This window comes from Artemia sp. Qi Xiang Cuo, chromosome 19 (genome assembly GCF_049724085.1).
Source record: "Artemia sp. Qi Xiang Cuo chromosome 19, ASM4972408v1, whole genome shotgun sequence".
Lineage (NCBI taxonomy): Eukaryota > Metazoa > Arthropoda > Branchiopoda > Anostraca > Artemiidae > Artemia > Artemia sp. Qi Xiang Cuo.
The window spans coordinates 15,665,173-15,689,503 of record NC_142812.1 but is presented as its reverse complement, the minus strand read 5'-3'; the positions used below and the strand labels follow the sequence as shown (position 1 = coordinate 15,689,503).

The following is a 24,331-nucleotide window of genomic DNA, read 5'->3' as shown; positions in this document are numbered from 1 at the left end:
ATGCATAAAACTAAATGAAATGCTATAATGAAATTTATGCTTCACAATATGCAACAAATTTCTGTTAAACTAATCAGATTTTCAACTTCCTTTACATTTCAATTTTGTTTTATAAATAATTTTCAAATAATACCTTAAATTATCTTAAATTGCACTTGCTAGCAATATGGACGAGTATCACTAGCTAAAACTCATACATATTCTCGCTTTACTAATACTTATACTATCGCTTTACTAAAAGATCATACATATTCTTGGTATAAGTGTAGAGGTAGTCCACTACATAAGGATACATGTCAAGAAAACACTAATTCATAAAACACTACTTCATAATAAGCAGAATAATCCTAGTCTCATACTGATAAATTAAGCTCAGTTAGGTTAGATTAGTTAGATGACTCTTGGATGTTTGTGTATAAACAATTTTCAAGGCTTAGAGATAAGACATGAATAGCCTATTTAAAAGTGTCATGAGAAAAACTGTAAATACAAGGAAAATAGCTAAGAAAAAGGTTCTCCCCCTGCAAAATATGTTAACTAGGATTATTTTTTATATTATCAAGTAATTATTTTTTAACATATTTCTTTATGTAGTTGACCAATGTTGCATTTACATCATATTCTTGTTTATAAAATTTAAAACCAACAACTATGCAATACATTTTCAGTCATGCCAGAGAATGGTTTCATGAACTACTAGACAAGGTTATTGTAAAGGCCAACCATTTGTTTTGTTGGTTAATGCAGAGAAAACCAATTGCATGGCAACAAGCAAATCACCTCTGTCCACTAAATGTCAAGGCCAAAATGTTGACTAAGTTGTCTAGTTCAAATACCTAAAAAGTATCATCATGAACACTGGCTCAACAATGAAAAAAGTGTTTGCCAAGATTGTGGAAGCAAATGGTACCTTCAGCCAGTGGTGTAACTGTTTCAGATATAGAGATCTAAAAAAAGAATCATCTAAAGCAATGTCTTTTAACAGTAATATATGCTGATACTACTTTTATGCTGTCAAAACATAGCACCTGAATCAAGAAGACAAGAGAAGAATACTGACTTTAGAAAATTCATGCCTTGACAGAATACACAACATTTAGTGGTCACTAGAAGATAGCAAATCACTCTATACTTGAAATGGCACAGTAACCTCTAGTGACCAATATCATCAGGGTTTGACAGTAGAAATATTTGGGATATGTCCTCTCTATATCCATTAACCCTCAAAAGATGCTTTAAATTAGTAATCACCAGGAAGTCATAGAACCAGAATAGGAAGACATCAGTACAGCAGGAAAGCTGAGAGATGATTAATGGCCCCTTTTTGATACCATGTGTGTCTCAGGGGACAGAGCTGTCTACAGGTAAGGTGGCTGTATATATTCCCAGGCTTGTGTTTCCTTTCCATGTTTGCTGAAAAAAAGAAGATTCTATGCTATAGATAGCAAATATATTTCATAATGTGGTGGTTTTTAGATTTCATAATCAAAATATGAATAAGTTTTATTGAAATGTTACTATTTAAAACAGTTGTTGAAATGGAAAGGAATATAGAAACCTTATTAAGATAAACTTCAATTACATTAAATACCTTAAATTGCAGCTTGGAACAATCTAAAGATTTTTCCTTGTGAAGCTCCAGAGTTGATGATTGAAGTTGTTTTTATTCTTGTTTAGTGACAATGCACAGTTGGATGATCAATAGCTTCCCAGTTGAGTTTCAACTCCCTCAAGCACCATTCAGCATCCAGCCTTTGTTTGAAAACACAGATTCAGCAGTAATTGGGTCATCAGGGAGTTTGTTCCAATCAATGATATTTGTTGAGGAAAAAAATTGAGTGTGGACTTTAGTTAGGAAAGATGCTTTTCAAGTTTCAGCCAATGGCCTCTAGTTCTTGAATTATGACCAACAATAGGTACTAATAAATGATGTTTTATTATAATAATGTATATTGTAAAGTAAGTATTTCATTACTAGTGTTTTATTTTAGTCTTATCTATAACCTAGGGCTAAATCTAGGACCATTAGGGGGGGGCATGCTTTTGTCACAGTAGTGAGCATTATATTTGGAAAGAGCATCAGTTGAGGGATCAAATGATACTCCTCATTGTTATTTCTAGTTATTTCCTTTGGAAGAGCTGTCCTTCTTTAGTGGTACCCTATACTTCACAATAAATTTGCAATAACAGATTGAAGACAGCTTTATACAAAAATACAGATTGCTTTCCTTTGAAAAAAATGACACAAACCTTAATAAAAAGAAATGTAAATAAACAAAACTAATTCAATACTCTCTGCATTTAATCATCATTGCTTTCAAAATTTGGAACTTTCAGCAAAATTTTCAGCTTTCTTTGAATAGTTTCTTCTGTTAGCTATTGGCATTATTAAAAATGAATTTGTAATTTCACTGCAAAGGTTGGTGCTGAAAGAAAATGCTGATACAGCCTCTGATCTAGAATATATCAAAATGTTAGTATTATAATGATTTATTAATTGTTAAGTATATTGGATTTGATTGTGATATTTCAATGCCTGTGGAATATATGACTGTGAATCTATGTGAATTGCGGTGACTGTTCTGATGAAGAAAACTGTGATGCTGCAACAACCAAAGTACCATCTTGCCCAGGTGTACAATTCAGGTACTACATCAGTATGAATCAGTAATAAAATAGAATTGATAAAATAAAAGTAATAAAATTAATAATAAATAATAAAATTGATTCTGCATGAACCAATAATAAAATAAAATGTAAATAATATAAATAAAATACACAAACACAAATAAATGAAAAAATACAAATAAAAAGTGCATATGTTATTTCTTGTTTTATTCTACAAGTCAGAATTCTATACTTCTTCCTTGAACAGTAAAATACTGAACATTTTGCTGTTGTTATTTATGTCAATTTTGCTCTTAAAAAAAGTGCTCAGTTTTGCTCTTAAAAAAAGTTCTAGGGAGGGATATTTGTTAATTTGAATCCTTTTATTTTGTCAAATCTAAATTCTATCAAATTACTAAATATCTAATTTTATTTTATGAGTTTAATTTAAATGATACAAAAAATTTTGCTTTGATTGTTTTACCTTCTTAATTCTGTACTTTTGAATTTTATCTATTTGTTTTAAAAGATTATTTTAGTTTTTGCAATATAAAAAAAGGTACAAACCATGGTTAAACAAAAATTATGATGAATATGCACAAATCTATGAACTTGGCAGTGTTCATGATTGACACAAACCTCTGACACAAAATCTATGAACTAAGATTGGAATCAAGATTGATTTCTATGATTCCAAGATTTGGAATCAAGTAGTAGGTGTTAAGGCAGTTAATAGTATATTTACAAAGAGAATAAAAGGAGGCATTGAGTTGTGTGTTCATCTTATACCTACTGAAGTAGCACATTAAAAAGAACTACAAATTTACCCCATTAGATTCTCCATTCAGTGGTCTCTTCAAATATAATAATCATTACTGTCATAACAGCATCCCAGTCCCCCTCCCTAATGGGTCAAGATCTAGCCAAAAAAATTATCTTTTGGCAACTCTTTTATAGCCTTGTCAAGTTTAGAGTAAAAAGCTTGTATTGCTTTTTCATAACTCGCCCTTTTGGGTATGTTAATATTTAGCACTTTAAAATTAAACAAGCTGCTTTGGAAGAATGGAATTTGCTCAAATTCTGTTATGACTTGGTTTGTTGATATTAAAAAGAAACCAGCTGCGCTACTGCTACTGTTGTTACTGTCTCCTGAGTTATAAAGGAAAAGGGGATCTCTGAGTTTGAAGAAGATTTGAATCTGAAAGCCAATAGCCAGGGATTTTAGTGGATGGAAAAGTGGTAGACAAGGCCAACATCCTCAAAGGATTTTATTGCAAATGCAGTGAGTAAATAAGTATGTTGTTTGCAATGGATATGGCAACACCAGATTTTTCCAGGTATTTAAAAATATTTATTTGGTGTTTTCATTGAAAAAAATAAAAATCCTCACCCCTCCCAAGGTCTTGAAAAATACTTTCTTTTTGTTGCTTTATTAAAAAAAAAACTGAAAATTAAAAATCAATTGAAACCAATTTTAATTTAAAAAAAACATCACAATCTCTTTATGATGGACCTGTCAAAGCCACTTTTGTGTATAAATGTTAAAATATGGGGTAAATTAAACCTATAATTATCTAGCTGAAATGATGTTTTGATAGTTAACTTCTGATTGTAATAGACCTTGGATTCTGATAACACTATTTCTGAGTATTTCAAATTTTATTTTAAAACCAGGTCATTTTGAGCTTGTATATCCAAACTTATGTGTGCATCCATTTGTTTTTTTTTTGTTTTTTTTTTCTAAATAATTCAGAGGCTAAGTGTCTTTGGACTTCAATTTTGACTATATTTTTGTTTTTATGTTACTCTAAATTTTATTAAAAAGTCAATTTAATATTTGTCAGTTGTGGTGGATTTTCACTGCTTGAAAATTTGTTTGGCTACAATAGGTGTTTCTTTTGACCAATAATGTTTGCTAATTAACCTGTTTACTGGCTTGAACTATTGCTGACTGTTAAGGAACTACTCAAGGGTTTGTTTTTTACTTCTGTATTCTTGATTTTTGTTTCATGAATATTTTCATAAAATACCTCCTTCCCCTCAAAAAAGTATTAATTTTAATTCTGCCATTTTTAGTTAGTTAGGCCACAATATTAGTTTGGCCACAAGATGTTTGTTTTGACCAATAATGTCTGGTAATTAACCTGGTTACTAGCCTGAATTATCACAGTCTGTTAAGTAACTGCTTAAGGGTTTCTCTTTAAATTCTATATTCTTGATCTTTATGTTTCTTGAGTATTTTCATAAAATGCCTCCTTCTCAAAAAGTTTAAATTTTGATTTTGCCATTTTTAGCTGTTTACAAAATTTCGGAAGAGACAAATACAAGCAGCTTATCTTTCAAATGCCTCTAATGTTAAAGAGGAATTAGGCAGCATCATCAGAGGTGATGAAGAAGTTGACAAACCCCTTGGATATAAGGAGAAATATTTTTTGGCATCTAATCATCCTGGAAAAGTCCTCTCTAAAGTTCCATTGCCATACAACCTCATTCAAGCAGCTGAAGCTGAACTAAAAGGTAAGAAATTCAGTAAAATACCAATTTATAAAATTGCTATGTGCATTTATTAAAGGTGATATATATATATATATACCACCATAAAAAAAATACCATTTACTCTTAAAGAATAAGAACACCTATGTTGAATCTTAAAATTTATTTTCTCTATTAAAAAATTATTTTACTCTTTAAAAAAAGAAGAATTAGCCTATCTTATTTTCTTTCTGTCTTAAAGACATTTTATGATCTGAAAGCAAAATGTTTCTAGAAAGTAGTTAAGCTCTTGGAACTTGTTTCAACAAAAAAAAAAACATTTGGAAATGTCAATGTTCCATTATCTTAATTCATTTGAGAGCTTTGTTATACCTCGACAAGTAGTGTGCTTGAGTTGATGACTCCCAGTCGAACCTCAACTGTGTCTTAGCCCACTCCTTGTCAATATGTCATTTGAAAGAAAGGATGGAGGGAATGCTGACAGTTGAGTCCTTCAATTAATTCTGAAGAAAAACAACATGAATATGTTGATATTTCAATAAATAGGCATACAAACTCTTCACCATGAAGGAAGTAAATTTGACTGGTTTCTGAGCGGGAACTTAACTTAAGCAGGCTCTTAGGGTGTCTTTTTGCATGTGTAGAGGTAGAGTAGTGTAGGTAGAGGTAGAGTTAGTGTCTTGAGCAACATGAATATGTTGATATTTCATTAAACTAATTAAAAAAGACTTTCTGAAAAATAAGTTTTTCAAAGAAAAGTACAGGCCATTTTAAACTTAAGCTCAGCAGATACAAATACCTGCTAAAATTCAAACTCAAAACGACCAGAAATTACTATTGAAGAATAAACATAACCCAAAACGAACAGAAATTAAATAATGAATCATAGAAAAAAAAACATACAACAAGTAATAATGTAAATGAATAAATAGATCTTAAAGCAAATAAGGCTTGGATCAAATATGAAAATCAAGCTTAACACAAAAAAACAATATTTTCCTATTGAAGTATAAATGAAACGTAAAACGAACAGAAATTCAATAAGCAATCAATGCAAACAAACATACAATAGATATTAAGTTAAATGAATAAATAAATCTTAAAACGAGTGAAAATTAAATTGAATATGCAAATCAAGATTGAAACGAATGTATCAAAACTGGTATCAAAGTAACAATATCAAAGGGAAAAAAGTTTGCCCCTTTTGAAGTTTATACGACGACCCCTTCTATATAAAGTGCGTCTGGGAAAAAAATAAATGGAGCGTGGGGGGAGGCTAGCTGCCCTCTAATCACTTTTTACCCTTAAAAAGTGAATTACAACTTTCAATTTCCAATCAAATGAGCCTTCTATGAAGTTTATACAAACATCCCTTCCATAACAACCTTATATGCCCCCAGAGCATTACTTACAACGCCTACCCTTGGGCCCTGGGGGCTGTGTCATCACTGGAGTTTTTGTTATCTGATCTTTAAACTATTTTTAACTAAATGTTTACAGTATCTCAAAATTTTTATCTGATGTATATAGGGCATGGAGAGGGAGGGGGGCTAGTTGCCCTCCAATCTCTTTTGACTCTTAAAAAGTGACCGAGAACTTGCAATTTCCACCCTCTCTGAAGTTTATACAAGCATCCCTTCCATAAAAATGGTATATGCCCCTAGAGCATTACTTACAACGCCGGCTTCCGGGTTATGGGGGGTGCATCAACACAGGAGTTTTTCTTATCTGACCTTTGAATTGTTATTAATGAAATGGCTATTTTAAAAATTTATCGGATAGGCTTGGGGAAAAAAGGGTGTATGGGAGGGGGTGGGGCTAGTTCCCTTGGATATCTTTTGACCCTTAAAAAGTGAACTAGAAATTTCAATTTTCAATCAAATGAGCCCTCTGAAGTTTATTAGAGCATCCCTTTCCTAAGAACCATACACGCCCCCCAGGACAACACTTACAACGCCTACCCCCTGGGCCCTGGGGGGTTATGTTGGCACCAGAGTTTTTGTTATCTAGTTTCTGAACAATTTTGAAAAACTGGCTATCTCAAAAGTATTTGTCAAAAAAGGGCATGTGGGGGCTTGTTGCCCTTAACTCTCTTGACTCTTAAAAAGTGAACTAGAACATTCAATTTCCAATCAATGAACCCATATATGAAGTTTATACAAGCATCCCTTTCATAATAACCATAAATGCCCTTAGGGTATAACTTAGCACGCCTTCTCCCGGGCCCTGGGGGGTTGTATTGCCACCGGAGTTTTTCTTATCCAACCTTTGAACTTTTTTTTTTAACAAAATGTCTGTCTCAAAATTTTCATCAGATGGGTTTGGAAAAAGAAGGCATAGGTGGGGGGGGGGGCTTGTTGTCCTCAGATGTCTTTTGACCATAAAAAGTGAACTCGAACTTTCAATTTCCAATAAATAAGCCCTTTCTGAAGTTTATACGAGTCTCCCTTTCATAAGAACCATATATGCCCCAGGGCATAACTTACAACGCCTGCCCCCATGTGCTGGGGGTTGTGTCGACACCTGAGTTTTTGCTATCTGAATTTTGAACAATTTTAATGCAATAGCTATCTCAAAATTTTTATCAGATGCATTCAGGAAAAAAGGGCGTGGGGGCTGGTTATCCTCCAACATCTTTTGGCGCTTAAAAAGTGAACTAGAACTTTCAATTTCCAATCAAATGAGCCCTCTCTGAAGTTTATACACGCATTTCTTCCACAAGAACCATTTATGCCCCCAGGGCATAACTTATAACCCTTGCCCTGAAGATCTTGGGGGAGATTGTCATGCTCAAAGATATAGTTTTCACAACTTTCAACTACGTTGAACAAAATGGCTATCTCAAAATTTTGATTGGATGTTTTCGGGGAAATGGTGGGCATGGAAGGGGTGTTAGTTGCCTTCCAATCACTTTCGAATATTAAAAAGGGCACTAGCCATTTAAATTTCCAATCGAATGACCCTTTCTGAAGTTTCTATGACAATGCTTTCTATAAAAAAAACCTTATATACCCCAGGGCGTAATTTATAACCCTTGCCCTGAGGGCTGTGGGGGGGTTGTCATCCTCAAAGACCTAATTTCCCAAATTTTCAACCACGTTGAACAAAATGGCTATCTCAAAATTTTGATTGGATGTGTTTGGGGAAAAGGTGGGCGTGAGAAGGGGGCTAGTTGCCCTCCAATCACTTTCGACTATTAAAAAAGGCACTAGCCTTTTGAATTTCCAATCGAATAAGCCCTTTTTGAAGTTTCTACGACAAAGCTTTCTATAAAAAGATTATATGCCCCCAGGGCATAACTTCAACCCTTGCCCTGAGGGCAGTGGGGGAGTGTCCTCCTCAAAAAAATAATTTCTATCTGGAAATCAACTATGTAGAACAAAATGGCTATCTCAAAATTCTGATAGGTTGTGTTTGGGGAAATGGTGGGCGTGAAGGGGTGTTTGTTGCCTTTCAATCACTTTTGATCCTTAAAAAGGGCACTAGAACTCTCGATTTCCAATCGAATGAACCCTCTTTGAAGTTTTTACGACGACCCCTTCCATATGAAGTGCCTCTGGGGAAAAAATAATAATAAATAAATAAATGAATAATAAAACATTGGAGCCGTATGGCCTTTACTATAGGTAACGCTATAGCGTTGCCTCAGTTAGGCATACAAACTCTTCACCATGAAGAGTCCTAGGAAGTATAATTGCCTGGTTTCTGAGCGGGAACTTAACTTAAGCAGGCTTCTAGGGATATACAAAATGTTTTTAGGGATATACAATATCTAAAATTAGAATATACAAAATGCAAATTGCGTAGTTTGAACATTTTGAACAAAGTACTTTCCTGATAGTCTACAGGACGTGTGGCGAGATACAGAGTTTTGAACTACCCACTTTACTGAGAGCCTACAGGATGTGTGGCAAAATACAGAGTCTTGAAATACCCACTTCCCTGATAGGATGCACGGTTTGGTTATAAAGTATATATGCCCCAACTCGCAGATAAGCGGGGTTCTTGTCCTTGTGTCTTTTGAGCCTATAACTCTTTTGTGCATTAATGGTAACCAGTGACTTTGGACTAACCAGATTGCTTTAAGCGTAAGTGTTATAGTCCTCGATTGATTTATTATTACTTGTTGATGTTTTGCCTATAACCCTTTAGTCAAGTCCTATGATCATTTCTATGCTTAGAACCAATAAATATAATTAATAATTCACCTAATTCTTCCTCACTAAAACTCATCAGGTTTTTCGCCTCATTCTCACTAACTTAGTCGGCCTTGCTAGCTACTGAGGTGCTATAAAGAACTACCAATAATCATTCAACTACTTCATAACATTATCAACAAGATGCAGAGCTACTCGAAAATGTTTCGAGGTGACCAACAAAGTGCCTGAAGGACCGAAGCTACCTACTAGATGCCTGAAACTACTACTACTACTAACAACTCACCGCAGCACCAAGCCGCCCGAGGCCCCAACACAGATACGAACGCTCCTCCTCCATCCCAATCTATTCAAAGCCTCCCTTTTCATACCCTCCCACGAAGTTCCTATTTCCTTTAAATCTTTCTTTATGACGTCCTCCCACCCCAGACGAGGACGACCTGCTTTCCTTTTAGCCCTAGACGATTGGCAGAAAAGAACAATCTTCGGCAACCTATCATCCTCCATATGCACAACGTGCCCTAGCCATCTCAACCTTTCTTTTATTATAGCCCTAGAGAGTGGTATTGAACCACATTTTTCGTACAGCCTATTTTTTGAAATACGGTCAGTCAATCGGGTACCCAGAACAATCCTTGAGCAATTTCTCTGGAAAACATCTAGCAAATCTTCATCTACTCTTCGAAGCGCCCATGCCACGGAGCCATATTTGTACTGTCATCACTGTAGCTTCTAATATTCTAATGTTGGTTTGCAGACTTATCTTCCTGTTCTTCCAAACTTTTTTTTTACTGTGAAAAAACACCCTGAGCTTTGGCTACTCTACTTTTAAGATCTTCACTGCTCCCACCATCTTTACTATTAATGCTACCAAGGTAAGTGAAGCTGCCCACCTGATCAATCTTTTCATTACCCAACGTCACCTTTTCATCTTCATTTATTCCTAGCCTTAGTGACTTAGTCTTCTTAACATTAATTTTCAAACCTATTCTAGCACCCTGAACTCGCAAAACGTATAAAAGTTCATTCATTTTGCTCACACTTTCCTCTAGGATGCTTAAATCATCAGCATAATCTAAGTCCAGGAGACTTTTTCCTCCCCATTTGATTGCGTGGTCTCCCGTTGCCTTTCCTGTGCTCCTTAAGACGAAGTTCATCTAAATAATCCATATAAAGGGGGATAGAACACAACCCTGCTTAACTCCTGAATTAATACGAAACCAGCTGCTAACCTCAGTTCCTACCTTAACCGCAGCAGTTTTATTCTCGTAAATAGCACTAATCACTTTAATGTGTCTGTCTGGTATACCATACAAGGATAAAACCTTTACTAAAGCTCTTCTATCAACAAAAGCGAACGCTTGCTCGTAATCTATAAAACTGAGGACCAAAGGTGTTTGACAACTCAGGTACCTCTCAACTATCAATCTACGATTGAAAATTGATTGATACATCCTCTGCCTCTTTTAAAACCGTTCTGAACATTCCTTAAAACTTTGTCCTTAGCACCTCTCGCAATACAAAGATTCATCCTAATGAGTAATTTGCTACATACAGAGACCAGACTAATGCCTCAATAATTACGACACTGATCCTTATAACTTTTGTTATGCAGTGTCTTACTTAAGGTTTTTTCTTAAAATCGTTAGGTACTTCCCCTTTTTCAAAAATCATATCCATAATCCTTAGGAACTTATTTCTAACCTCAGAGTCACCATATTTAAGAAACTCATTTACCACCCTATCACCACCTGGACATTTTTTATTTTTTAATGCTTTTAGTACTGTCGCTAATTCTTCCTCGCAAAACAAATCTTCCTTCACATCCAAGGTATCACGAACTTTTTTATTCCTCTATATCTCTTCCTGCAACTCTATCTTGGTTTAGCAAATTCTCAAAATGTTCTGCCCATCTCTCTTTAATTCTTTCCTTATCGCTAATTGTGGCCCCATTCCTATATTTAATTGGGCTAAGTCTTAAGCTACCTAAGAAGGGTCTGTAGACGCATCCAGAGTGATATGATGTTGACTTACAGACTTCAAGAAGACCTGTCTTCTTGAATCTAGTACCATCATCACATGCAAGAGGACATCCTAAAAGCCAGCTTAAGTTAAGTTCCTGCTCGGAAACATGTCAATTATACTTCCTTGGACTCTTCATGGTGAAGAGTTTCTGTGCCTATCAGAGGCAACGCTATAGCATTGCCTATAGTAAGGGCCATACGGCTCCAATGTTTTATTGTTTATTTATTTATTGTAATTTTTTCCCCAGAGGCACTTTATATATAAGGGGTCGTCGTAAAAACTTCAAAGGGGGCTCATTCGATTGAAAATCGAGAGTTCTAGTTCCCTTTTTAAGGGTCAAAAGTGATTAGAAGGCAACAAACACCCCTTCCACCCCCACTATTTCTCCAAACATATCCAATCAAAATTTTGAGATAGCCATTTTGTTCTACGTAGTTGATTTCCAGATAGAAATTATTTTTTTAAGGAGGACACTCCCCCACAGCCCTCAGGGCAAGGGTTGTAAGTTATGCCCTGAGGGCATATAAGGTTTTTATAGAAAGCGTTGTCGTAGAAAGTTCAGAAAGGGTCATTCGATTGGAAATTTAAATGACTAGTGCTCTTTTTAATGGTCAAAAGTGATTGGAAGGCAACTAACACCCCTTCCACGCCCACCATTTACCTGAACACATCCAATAAAAATTTTGAGATAGCCATTGTGTTCAACGTAGTTGAAAGCTCTGGAAATTACATCTTTGAGAATGACACTCTCCCCCAAGGTATTCAGGGCAAGGGTTATAAGTTATGCCCTGGGGGATACACAGTTCCTATGCAAGGAATGTTCGTATAGACTTCAGAGAGTGCTCATTTGATTGGAAATTGAAAGTTCTAGTTCACTTTTTAAGCGTCAAAAGATGTTGGAGGGTAACCAGTCCCCCCCAACGCCCTTTTTTCCCGAAGCCATCTGATAAAAATTTTGAGATAGCCATTAAGTTTAATTGTTCAAAAGTCAGATAACAAAAACTCAGGTGTTGACACAACCCCCAGAGCCCGGGCGTTGTAAGTTATGCCCTGGGGCATATTTGGTTCTTATGAAAAGGAGACTCGTATAAACTTCAGAGAGGGCTCATTTGATTTGAAATTGAAAGTTCGAGTTTACTTTTTAATGGTCAAAGGAGATCCGAGGGCAAAACTGAGACACTGGTGCTGGTACACCGTTTGATAAAATGTATTAGCGTTTATGATGATGATGCTGAAAAATGAAATTTTTCTTGTGGCTTCAAAATGTCATTATCAGCATCATGCCAAGAACTTTCTTAACTGTATAGTCAGATGAGTTTCTTTGTGCAAAACAAAGTTGGTTAAACTTTCTGGAACACTTGGTGAAACGGTCAGTAGGCGATATGGTGCCCGTCACAGTAGGACTGAGCACTGTTGATCTGGAACTTATTAAAAAAAAGTTTCGTTGCCCAGTTTCCTCACTGAGTCTCAAGAAAACTGTTTTTATCTTGCTTTCGTATTTTCGTTTTTTTTTCCTTTACAGATGTTTTCTTTATGGGAGAATTTATTTGTGTGGGGGTGCATGATAAGGAGAAATAAATTAAATAGACGAATTACAGGGAATATATAAGAAATTAACGGGGGAAATCATAAAAATCTCTCTCTGTCTCTCTCTCTCTCTCTCTCCCTCTCTCTCTCTCTCTCTCTCTCTCTCTCTCTCTCTCTCTCTCTCTCTCTCTCTCTCTCTCTCTCTCTCTCTTTTTCTTTCCGATCAAACGTAATTAAAATAAGTTTTTAAAATCCCAGATGCCTTGACGAAAGATTTGAGGAAGAAAGCAGATAGACTCGAAAGACACTTGCGTGGCAGGCATCCCCCTCCAAGTGATTCCGTTGCTAGGGAACTAGCACAAATGTACGAAGAAAAATTTAGAAAATCTTCTGTCAACATTGAATATTTATCGGAAGAAGAGCAAATCAAATACGAAAATGACATTGTGCAGAAAGTCGTGGGGAAGTTAAAAAAGAGGATGTATCATTGGGAGCCTTTGAAATTTTCTGAAGAAAGGTTTGCCCTTTTTTTTATAAAGCTATTTTTGGTTTTTATTTTCCCAAATGCGTATTGTAATTTTTATTTGTCCTTGTTATAGACTCTTCTAATGTGCTTATCGAAAAAGCTTGTGTCAAATTTGGTGTCTTTTTTTTTAGTTTGTTGCGTATTATAAATGGGGAGAGACGATGGACTCTATTAAGATAATGTCTTAAACCACATTGGCTTGACATAACATAAAGAAAGAAAAACGAGCAAAATGGGGTTTTTAAAGGCCAAATGAAAATACTGAAAAAAAACACAACAAAGCGAATATTTCGAGAGGACAAACGCCTCTCTTCTTCGGCGCGAAACGAAATAATGTATCCAAGGAAAGTGCCGAAGAAAAAAACAACAAAAAACGAACGCGGAAAGTCAATGAAAAAAGAGCCAAAAAACCAAAGAAAAAACCAAAAACTTAAAAGATGAATAAAATTCAATACAAGCCAAAAATTATAGGAATAAAAAACAAATACCTAACAACCGTAAAAGCGAGCTATTTGCCAATATCCACGATTTGCACAAAATCCCAAAAATTATGAAGATAATTTCTTAAACCACATTGGTTAAACCAGAAAAATTATGAATTGCCATCGACGGATACTAGCGAACAACTGAGAAATAAAAGAAAGGACAACAATTCATTCACTCAAAAACACAACGAACCAGCAATTAAATAAGTTGGAGAACTATGTCTCATCTGATTTCTGATTTTAATTATTGCATTTCTTGCAGACACCCTTTGAGACCTAAGGGGTTGTTCATATGTTTGATTATATGACTGGGAAAGTGGTTCAAGGTTTATTTCAGGGATTACTAAAGTATTGGCTTCTCTTTTGAGAAAACCAAAATATGACTCGTTTATTCTTAAATCACCAGAATATCTGTGTAAAGCTAGACCAACATTTAGGTCGTTAGGTATTTGGTTTTAATTCTTATAATTTTTGGCTTTTATTGAGTTTTATTCATCTTTTAAGTTTTTGGTTTTTTCTTTGGTTTTTTTCCTCTTTTCACATTGACTATCCGCGTTTGTTTTTTGTTGTTTTTTTTTCTTCGGCACTTTCCTTGGATACATTATTTTGTTTCGCGCTGAAGAAAAGAGGCGTTTGCCCTCTCGAAATATTCGCTTTGTTGTGTTTTTTCAGTATTTTCATTTGGCCTTTAAAACCCCCATTTTTGCTCGTTTTTCTTTCTTTATGGACTCTATTCCTGAATAGAATTGCCATGCCTCAGTATAACGATTCAAACTTACTAATCAAAGGAAACGTGTCTTAGGGTAAGTTCATTTGGTCAGTAATAAAACGGGCCGTGGTAAATGACTACATTTAAATGCTCTCCCAGGATATAAAAGGTTATAAAAACCAGTCATAAGACATGTTGCTTATTAGGCCTCTCTGACCACTGAGTTACGTTAACCATAGAAAAATTCCCCATATCAAATCACACTGTCACTTGGCCTCTCTGACTAATTAACTCAGTACACATGAAATTTTGCTAGAAACTCATTAGCCCAGCCTCGCAGCACGGTGAGGCTTGGAACATTACAACATTCATCATAACAGATACACATGCACCAGAACATGTCACTTGGCCTTTCGTCCGTAAAAAGTTCCTGTCACGTAAAATACCCCCCCCCCCGTAAAATACCCTCCGGACAGTTCCATCCCCACTGAAAATCCCCCCCGCACAATTTTCTTGCGGGCGACTCCAATTAAAAGATTCTCCTTAGAATGCTTTCATTTGAAAAAGACTTAAATTTCTAATCGTTTTCTAGTCACTCCGGAAATACACCCTTCTGTGGAAAATTTTTCCTTGGGATCCCCCTCCCTATCAGTGGAAGTTGCTTCCGCAGAAAATTCTCCCATGGAGAATTCATCCCTGTCACTTGGCCAGACTTTAATAGCGACGAAGACCACACTTCCTTTCCATCATAAACAATAAGTAGAACAACAGGGAAATTTTTATACAAGACTGTGGAACGCAATTTTAAATGAATATTTCGACCCTATATCCAAGGGCAGTCCTCAGCAAAATAAACGAAGAAAAAAACAATATAAAAGCAACTCACATTAAAATTCAATCATTAAAACTGAAAAAAAATTTTTAAAATTTTCAAAACAGCCCTAGCATCATTCCTTCAAAGAAGTTCAACCAGGACTGGTACACCAAGCGAAGTGGGAAAAAACGATTCATTCAAATGGAATAAAAAACACTTACAGACAAGCTCTTAAAGCTAATCTTGCCTTCTTGGCAGCCAGCCTAGAAGGTCTGTCCGTAACAAATTGAGTGGAATTATTTACTGTTTTTTTATATATAATTAGTTAAATCATTTCTAATTAAATTTGTATATAAGGCATTAAGTGAATATTCCCCCAAATCTCTTTTTAAAGAAATATTACTATTTATTTTAATTTCAATTGCCTCTCGAACAACCTGTTTTATGCCTAAATCATAGGTAATAAGGCAAGTTTCTTCAAAAAGCATTTTATGGCTAGGGTTATCATAGATTCAAAAGAAATAGAATCAAAAGAAATATTTGTACTATTAGAATTTAAAGCTTTAGTTATGTCTTCTTTGTGTTTTTCCAAATTCTAATGGGCTCTCACAACATAAAAATGACCGCAGTCCCATGGTATTTGATAAACCCCTCTTTGGCGAGTAACTGGGGTTATATCTTTACCAGAGTTTAAAAGATTTATAATTTTACAATTATTGGTAAATACTACATAAAAATTATTCTGTGTTCGAACTTTTTTTCAATTTGTAGTGACTTTTGGAATATATGGAAGGTAAATTATATTTGAGGGCTTGGCGAGACCTTCGCATGGTAAAAGACCCTTGATTTTACAGGAGTGTCTTGCCAGTCTTCGGCTAATTGTATTGTTAATAAAGACAATAGGATAATCGTTTCCAAAAAGTATGTCTCTAATAAAATTTAGATCATCTGTGATGTGAGATTCAGAGCAAATGTTTTGGGCACGATCCACAAGAGATGTAATAACAGCTCTTTTAACTTGTGGGGGGTGATTTGATTTAAAATGTAGATATTTTTTATTTTGTGTCGGTTTTTTGTAAATTGTAAAATCCAGTTTATCAATGCTACGAATAATTAATACATCCATAAACGGTAATTTATTTGCATTTTCGATTTCTAAGATAAATTGTAAATTTCGGTCATATGTATTAAGGTGATCTAGGAAGCCCCTAAGTTCATTTTCCCCATAATTTCAGAGCGATATTACATCATCCATGTAACGCCCCCAATAGACATGTTTAAAAAAGTGAATTTAAGGCCCAATATTCAAGGTGTTCTACATAAATATTCGCTAATAACCCGGATAGCGGTGTCCCCATAGGGTGGCCATTTTTTTTTTTTTTTTATTTTTTTTTTTTGATAAAAATAATTACGGAACTGAAAATACATTGACTAATTATTACAAAATTTGACTAGGGACAGTAAAACCTCGCCATCTATTCTTGTTGTTGAATCTTCAATTGAATGATACTTTTCTTCTATTTTATTTTTGATAATTGCTTAGATATTGCTACATCAATATTTATATACTTAGAAACTATGTCAAATCTACTTACTATTGTATTTTCTGAAATGCTAGCATTTTTAAGTTTTTCCACTAAATCTACCGAATTACATATGTAAGACTTTTGGGAATAGAGCGAAGATTTGAAGGCTGTATATTACCATTTTCCAATATTGGAAGGAGGGGCTTTCGTACATGCTACAATTGGCCTTAAGGGAATACCTTGCTTATGTAATTTCGGTAAACCCTAAAACTTAGGGCAAAAGCTACCTCTGTGGAAAAATTTATTATACAATTGTGGGGTGATTTTGCCATTTTATTTTAGATTCTTTATTTTGGTTATAATTTTATTCGCAAACTTATCAGTATGGTCGTGAGTCATGGAAATATATGTATTTTATCCATGACTACAAGTGAATTCCCCTTGTCTGCTTTAGTTATTATAATTGAAGGGTCTTTGTGAAGATTAGATTAGACAAAATATTTATGTCGTGCGAAATTTCTGGCGTCAAATTAGTATGAGACATAACTTTTTTTTTTGGCTGCCGTAAAGTGTATTTATAAAACAAGACCTAACTTCATATGGGTTAGACATAGATGTGTAGTTTTTGTGCAAAGAAGATTCTAAGGAGGAAACTATATCTGCCACAGGAACTTGTTTTGGTGGAAAAGAGAGTTTTGGGCCTTTTTCAAGAGTTCGGATTTCCTTAGGTTCAAGACCTCTAGAGGAGAGATTAACGATAGCGGGTCCAGGAGTAAACCTCGGAGTATATATTTGCTTGCTTCAGCTGTAAACTGTTGAAATGAAAAATAGTGTATTTCTTCAAAGTTTATAACTATCCTCCTTAGAGTCTCTGAATGAGCGATTTCAATAAAAAGCTGCATCATTCTATATGGGAAACCCTAAACGAATCATTATATTTTGTAAAAGAAAATCCGTTTGCCATTGAGGCAAGTATGAGCTGTCGAGTTTGAATTTTTTGCCAGAAATTCTTTATAGATATCTAAAAACAATTCTTAATAGTAGTTTCATAGTCAACTTTTTAGTTAGCTAAGAATCCGTTCGTAAAAAAACATTCAAAATTAACTAAGAGTTACAAAAAAGCAGCAAAATATACTTACTAGTTAACTAATAAAGTAAATCGACCGAGGCTTACGGCAGGGTTACATTTTTGGTCAGTGTTGCCACGTTGGACCGCGAAAATAAATAAGCTAAACTAATGAATCAAACCTGACGACTCTTTTCGGCATTAAAATTCAAATATTTACAGGATGTTAATGCTTGAAGATAACTACACCTTCTAAGGAAAGCTACATATTCTTACGCTGTTGGGATGTCACATGATTTTACCTTTTTTTAATGATCACCCCCTTTTTTTTCGTTTTTTTTTTTTTTTTTTTTTTTTTTTTTTTTTTTTTTGGTGCCAACTACTATCAAAACTGCATAATTGCAAATGGAGGTATTTTTCAATAGAAATTGAAGTCACGATCTTTCCTAATCTTTTAAGATATTAATTTAAAAAAAAAACTTTCCGAAAAAGAAGTTTTTCAAAGAAACGTAAAGGCCATTTTTAGTTTAAGATCAGCAGATATACTTGTTAAAATTCAAACTCAAAATGACCAGAAATTACTATTAAAGAATAAATGAAACCCAAAGCGAACAGAAATGAAATAAATAAATCTTAAAGCGAGTAAGGTTAAATTGAATATGCAAACCAAGCTTAAAACGACAAAAAATATTTTGCTATTGAACTATGAATGAAACCCAAAACAAACAGAAATTAAACAAACAGTCGATGCAAACAAACATACAATAGATACAAATGTAAATGAATAAATGGATCTTAAAACAAGTGAAACTTAAATTGAATATGCAAATCAAGCTTGAAACGAACAAAAATCACTACAAACAAGATTTTGGGTATCGCCTCCTTCTCTTACTGGTAAAAGTAAAACCTACTGCGTCATTTTTGTTAAGGAAAGCTACATATTGTTGCGCTGTTGGGTGTCACATGATTTTACTTTTTTTTTTTTTTTTTTTTTTTTTTTTTTTGGTGCCTACTACTACCGAAACTGCATAATTGCATATAGAGGTATTTTTCAATAGAAATTGAAGTCACGATCTTTCCTAATCTTTTAAGATATATAACAATCTCTTGTAATGTTTTTAAATATATGTATAAATACTTCTGTAAGTTTCCACTGAATCAGTTCAAATTCAGATTCTATTTTCACTGTCCTTGGTACTGTGAGTTAATTAATATTTCTTCTTCTTTTATGTATATAGTTCTCGTGCGTATCTCCTGGCACGGCTAGCTCCGAATTATTCTAGTCTAGTCCGTATTTTCACTGAGCTCAGAAGTAGGGACCCGAATTTTTCTCCTGATACAATATTGGATTATGGATCTGGGATTGGTTCCACTTATTGGTAAGTTTTCTTTTTTCATAAACTAGAAGTTACTCTGTGTCATAATTTGCTATTTAATTTTCATTTAATACTTTAACCATTGTAGCACTGCGTCATTCCAGATATAAAAAGTGAAATCATAGATTAATAAAATTGCAGATGTCTTAGTGATACATTTTTCCTTACAAATGTTCCCTTCTATAATTCTTGGCTGAATGACCCGACTTAAGTGATAGTGTGACTAAAAAGGACTTTTGGCTAATAAAAGTGGGAGTCAAAGGCTTGCATCCAAGCCAAGACTGGCTTACAAGGCCCGCTGCCAGAACACGAATTACCATTCCCTACCGTGAACCATGCTAGCTATCGTATCATACCTCTAAGAACAACTTTTTCGTGCTATCATTTAATGTATATTATTGACTAATGTCATTTTAAATGTCTGCTAAACGTTGTTTTAAATGTGTAATTTATTAGTAACGTGATTTAAAATGTCTTAACAACGTCGTTCAAAATAATCTATTTTTTTAGTAACGATAATCTCCAGTCTCTTCAATAACATGATAGTTCTATAAAAAATAGATCTTTGATCATTGATGCAGCGATAGCTGCAACTATTAAAGAACGAACAACGGCCCATAGTAGTTGCAGTTTGAATTCTTTGTCTTGCAGTAAAGACCATATAGTTTTTAGTACTGCGGCAAAACGCACACATGGAAGGCCTTCTAGAGGGTAGGCGGTTATTCTCAAAGGAGGCCTATTGACTTTGTCACCAATGTGCTATCAGTCTTCTAAACATTATATATCTCATCGTTTGGGTGATGTCGTCCTAACTAACGCGTATTTGCCTCATAATAGAAAAACCCCGAGTTCCTTTTCTAGCTTGGCCAGTGCTTGTCTAAGTTTAGAAAAACTGATTTCTAGTACTGAGTCTAATGGATACAAATGGATTCTAATCGGGGATTTGAACTGCGATTTGAATGTGACCTCGGTCAGAGGCCTTACTTGCCTGCTTCTCGGACCTAGCCTCTGCTTCTCTAACCTTACTAAGACCTCTGACCTCGGTCAGAGGCCTTACTTGCCTGCCTCCAGTCATCTTTTCGAGTGGTAAACAAAGACTAATTATACGCAATTTCACTACAGTGGCTCTGTCTCCGATCTGGATCATTGTGTGTGCTCCCCTTCACTCTCTACTACTTCTGTCCAAGTTGATGGAGAAGAAAGGGACTATGACCACCTGTCACTTAATTTGAATTTTGTTATTACAAAAGATTCGACACTTGCTCCCCCTTTTCAGAAATCGAGATGGAATACAATAAGAGACTGGGATAATGCTAATTAGGCTCTATAGTTTAATATACATATACTGATATTTAGTAATCGAAATATTAATATTATTTGAAAGTGAGAAGAAAGGGACTATGACCACCTGCCACTTAATTTGAATTTTCTTATTACAAAAGATTCGACACTTGCTCCCCCTTTTCAGAAATCGAGATGGAATACAATAAGAGACTGGGATAATGCTAATTAGGCTCTATATTTTGTTACTCTTTTTGCTTTATTATCTTCTATTTACGTGCCTTATCACCTTCTTCGTACCAGTTTTTTTTCTCCTGTGGCCCGCAGCAAGTAAAGTTCCTATTAGGGGAAAATTATTTCATGCCTGAAAAAAGGTGAAGCTATAGAGATACCCATTATTCGAATCTGTTTTGGTACCCGTTGTGGCCCTATGGAAAGTGAACTGAGCCTTAAGAAGGTGAAAAATCAGGCCAAACTTTGGCTTAGGATTTGGATTACGTGTGAGTCCTGATAGTGGTCAAGTATTCTTATTAAAGCAGGAAATGAAATTAGCTTTCAAGCGACATCTTTGTGCTGTTCGGTTTTCCGGTGCCGAGTTTCCAAAAGATAAGAAAGAAAAACGTGATTAATTCAAACAAGCTTCAAGGGACTATATCAAGTGATAGTATACCTCGGCTCTCATGGACAGATCATTATTCAAAAACTTTTTGCAATGTTAATTTTCATGCTCATCAGAATTTTTCGAAATTATTGTGTAATGTTTTGCCTGCGACAGTTGCTCAAAGGCATCTTATACCAATTGATAAGCGTGATATTATTAAGAGTATTAGTAGTCTTAAATCGAATTCTGTTGTCCTTGACCGTATTAGTGTGACTCATTTAAATTCTAATTCTCCAGAATGTGTGTCGTATCTACAGTTGTTGTTTTAAATGTGTATTGCCAAGTCTCTAGCTCCTTATTCCTTTCTATATAGTAGTGTAACCTCTATCCGTAAGCACAGAAAAGACCCCAATTCGTGTAGCTCGTATAGGCCAGTTGCAGTAGCATACACCTTTAATAAGCTTCTTGAACATGTTTTACTTCCCCATATAATCCAAATTGCAAATTATGATGCAAATCAGTTTGGTTTCAGAGCTGGAATTGGTGTCCAGCATGCTCATCGTGCCTTAGCCTTTCTTGCCAAAGACGCAGCCCGTAATCGAAAAGCCCTACATTTCTGTACTCTGGACCTGTCCTAAGCTTTCAATTCTGTTTCTTATGCGTAAGATTGGTTTACTGTTAGTCAACTTGATGTTAATGTTGGTTTTTCATTTTTTGTATTCTCATTCCTATTCACGTTTAAAGTCTTCTAATGGTGAATATTTTGGCCGTCCACCAGTTAAAAGTGGCGTTAGACAAGGTGGAGTTCTCTCTCCTTATATATTAATTCCTTCGCTGAGAGTGTGCTTTCTAGTATTTCGACTGCTTGTTTTTCGGGTCTTTTTGATGTATCATATCTAACTTATGCTGATGACTTGCTTTTAATCAGCCTTGGGCTTTCACGTTCTGTGCAAGATGTCGCCTCTTCGTTCTGTAGTATAAGGCTAGATCTAAATGTTGACATTGTTGTGCTAGGTCTAAATGTTGACATTGTTGTGCTAGATCTAAATGTTGTGAGTATCTTAATTTTAATAGTAGTTTTTGTATTCCCTGTGTTATTTCTATTCGTTGGTTAGGTTTGGCTCTTTGTAGTACCATTAATTATTAATCTTTTAGGATTAATTATTATATTAAGCATTAATTATCAATTATTAATTTTGTATTAATCTTTTAGGCATCAGACTCTTTTTGATATTAAAACAAAGTTAAAGATTGGCTATTTTAAAATTGTTACGAATCGTGGCCGCAACAACCGGAGAGCCTTCGCAAAGCTTTTCTCAAGTTGTTTTCAAGCAGCCTTTGTCAATGCCTTAAATCGACAGCTATTCCCCCTAAAAGGTTAAGTCTGCTACATTGAAAATATATTTAAATACATCAAAATATCGTCGATAGATAATTGCAAATGGTGCATGACCTATTGTCTTTCAAAATCTTTAAACTTAAAGTTCCAATTTGGATACCCAGCACACCTAAATTTTAAACTATGCTTTAAGTCTGAAAGTTGTTCTTTACAGTCATCTGAAAAGACTTCTCCTATTTATTTAGTTGAAGTACAAAAGAACGACTTTAGGTAACTTTAGTGTCACTAAAGATATCTTTAAATTTCGTAAGCCCCTCCTCCAGAGGCCTCCACCATTCTATTTTGTTTTATACTGACCTTCACTCAATCCTTAAGAATGATGACTTTAGGCGCATGCGAATTGACTGTTTCTGATATTGCAAGTTTCTTCTTTGTATTCATGGTCATAATGGAACCAAAGATTTGTTAAAAAGTGCCATGCCAAAGATATTATTCCCATCTTCAATCGTTTGAGTCATAAATTAAGTAAAAATGTTTTGTGTTAGGCCCTTATCATCGCCTCATCTGTCTATATAGCTAGTGTGATATTCAAGGCCGTACCCAGGATTATTTTTGGATGGGCTTTTAATCAATTTTTTTTTGGGGGGGGGGGGGTTACACAAAAAACCTCAAAAAACGCATACAAAATTGGTTTATGTCGATTTTTGTTACGTTTTTAGGAGTTAGGCAAACATTTCGGGGGGGGGGGGTCAAACTCTCACCCCCCCCCCCCCCTGGATAGGACCCTGGTGATATTGTTAAACTTGAGCGTTGTTCTTGTCTTTTTCCTTTTTCTGTTACTCCACCACTTCCTTCTTTCTGTATAGTGGTCGTGGTTTATAAACAAATTATTATTATTATTAATAAAAAACTTAATAACATGTTATAAAAAAAAAGCTGTCTGCTGAGAGAAAATCGCCATTTGTAGCTAATTCGGGAATAGTAACTATTAATTTGGTTAGTTTTAACTGTAAAAGTTTGTTGCGAATTTTTTTTATTAGAATTTCGAAAAATAGTCTAAAACCCCTCAAAAATGGCATCAGACCGAAACAAAAGGTATTCAGCGCGGAGGAGACAAAAATTGAGCAAATTTATGGAAAGAGAAGATGGAGGAAAAGTCTGAACTATTATTCCAAAAAAGTGTCATATTTGTTTCCCATATAACAGGGCTCTCTACTGGTAATAAACGTATGTCTTCTAGGAGATGAGGAGATGGATGGATAAAGGAACCCATGCTACTGAAAGAGCATCGTATAAAATGGGTTCAGGGGACTAGTTTTCCTCAGATTGCAATCAGTGTGCTGATTTTAATATGGTTTAATAGGGCAATGGTCAAGTTTTATCTGTAATCCTTTGCATTGACTTACCTATTACCACTGAAAGGAAAATAATATGTGGGGGAAAATATAAATACCTATAAAAAAGCGGAGAGTTCCAATTCAAAAAATACTTTGTAGGTAATTTTGGTTGGATATTGGAAATTCCGAGATATATATTCATGACATAAAATCGTCATAAAAATCGTCAAAATCGTCATTGCCGTAAACCTTTACAGGGTTTTCGGAAACTTACAACCACCTAGCTTGAACAAGAAGCAAAATAACTTTTTTGACTGGGTAGCACTGATGTGCCCTTTTCTTTCTTTTTTTCTTCGTTGTTAGTGGGACACTGAAATATCATAGGAAGCTGTTTAAGGGTTCATTTGAAAGGGAATTGCCATATATACTGCCTTTTGTATTTAACTAAACATAATCTAATAT

The 24,331-nt window shown here is 34.8% G+C and overlaps 1 protein-coding gene across 1 annotated transcript in view; it reads left to right on the top strand.

The window, feature by feature from the left end:
• Nucleotides 1-24,331, top strand: part of LOC148940545 (ribosome assembly protein METTL17, mitochondrial) — a 92,247-nt gene that overhangs the window by 469 nt on the left and 67,447 nt on the right. Inside the window, exons 2-4 of the mRNA XM_089104832.1 lie at nucleotides 4,902-5,124; nucleotides 13,068-13,326; nucleotides 19,174-19,314. Of these exons, the coding sequence (XP_088960958.1) occupies nucleotides 4,902-5,124; nucleotides 13,068-13,326; nucleotides 19,174-19,314 (623 nt within the window). The remainder of the gene's footprint in view (nucleotides 1-4,901; nucleotides 5,125-13,067; nucleotides 13,327-19,173; nucleotides 19,315-24,331) is intronic.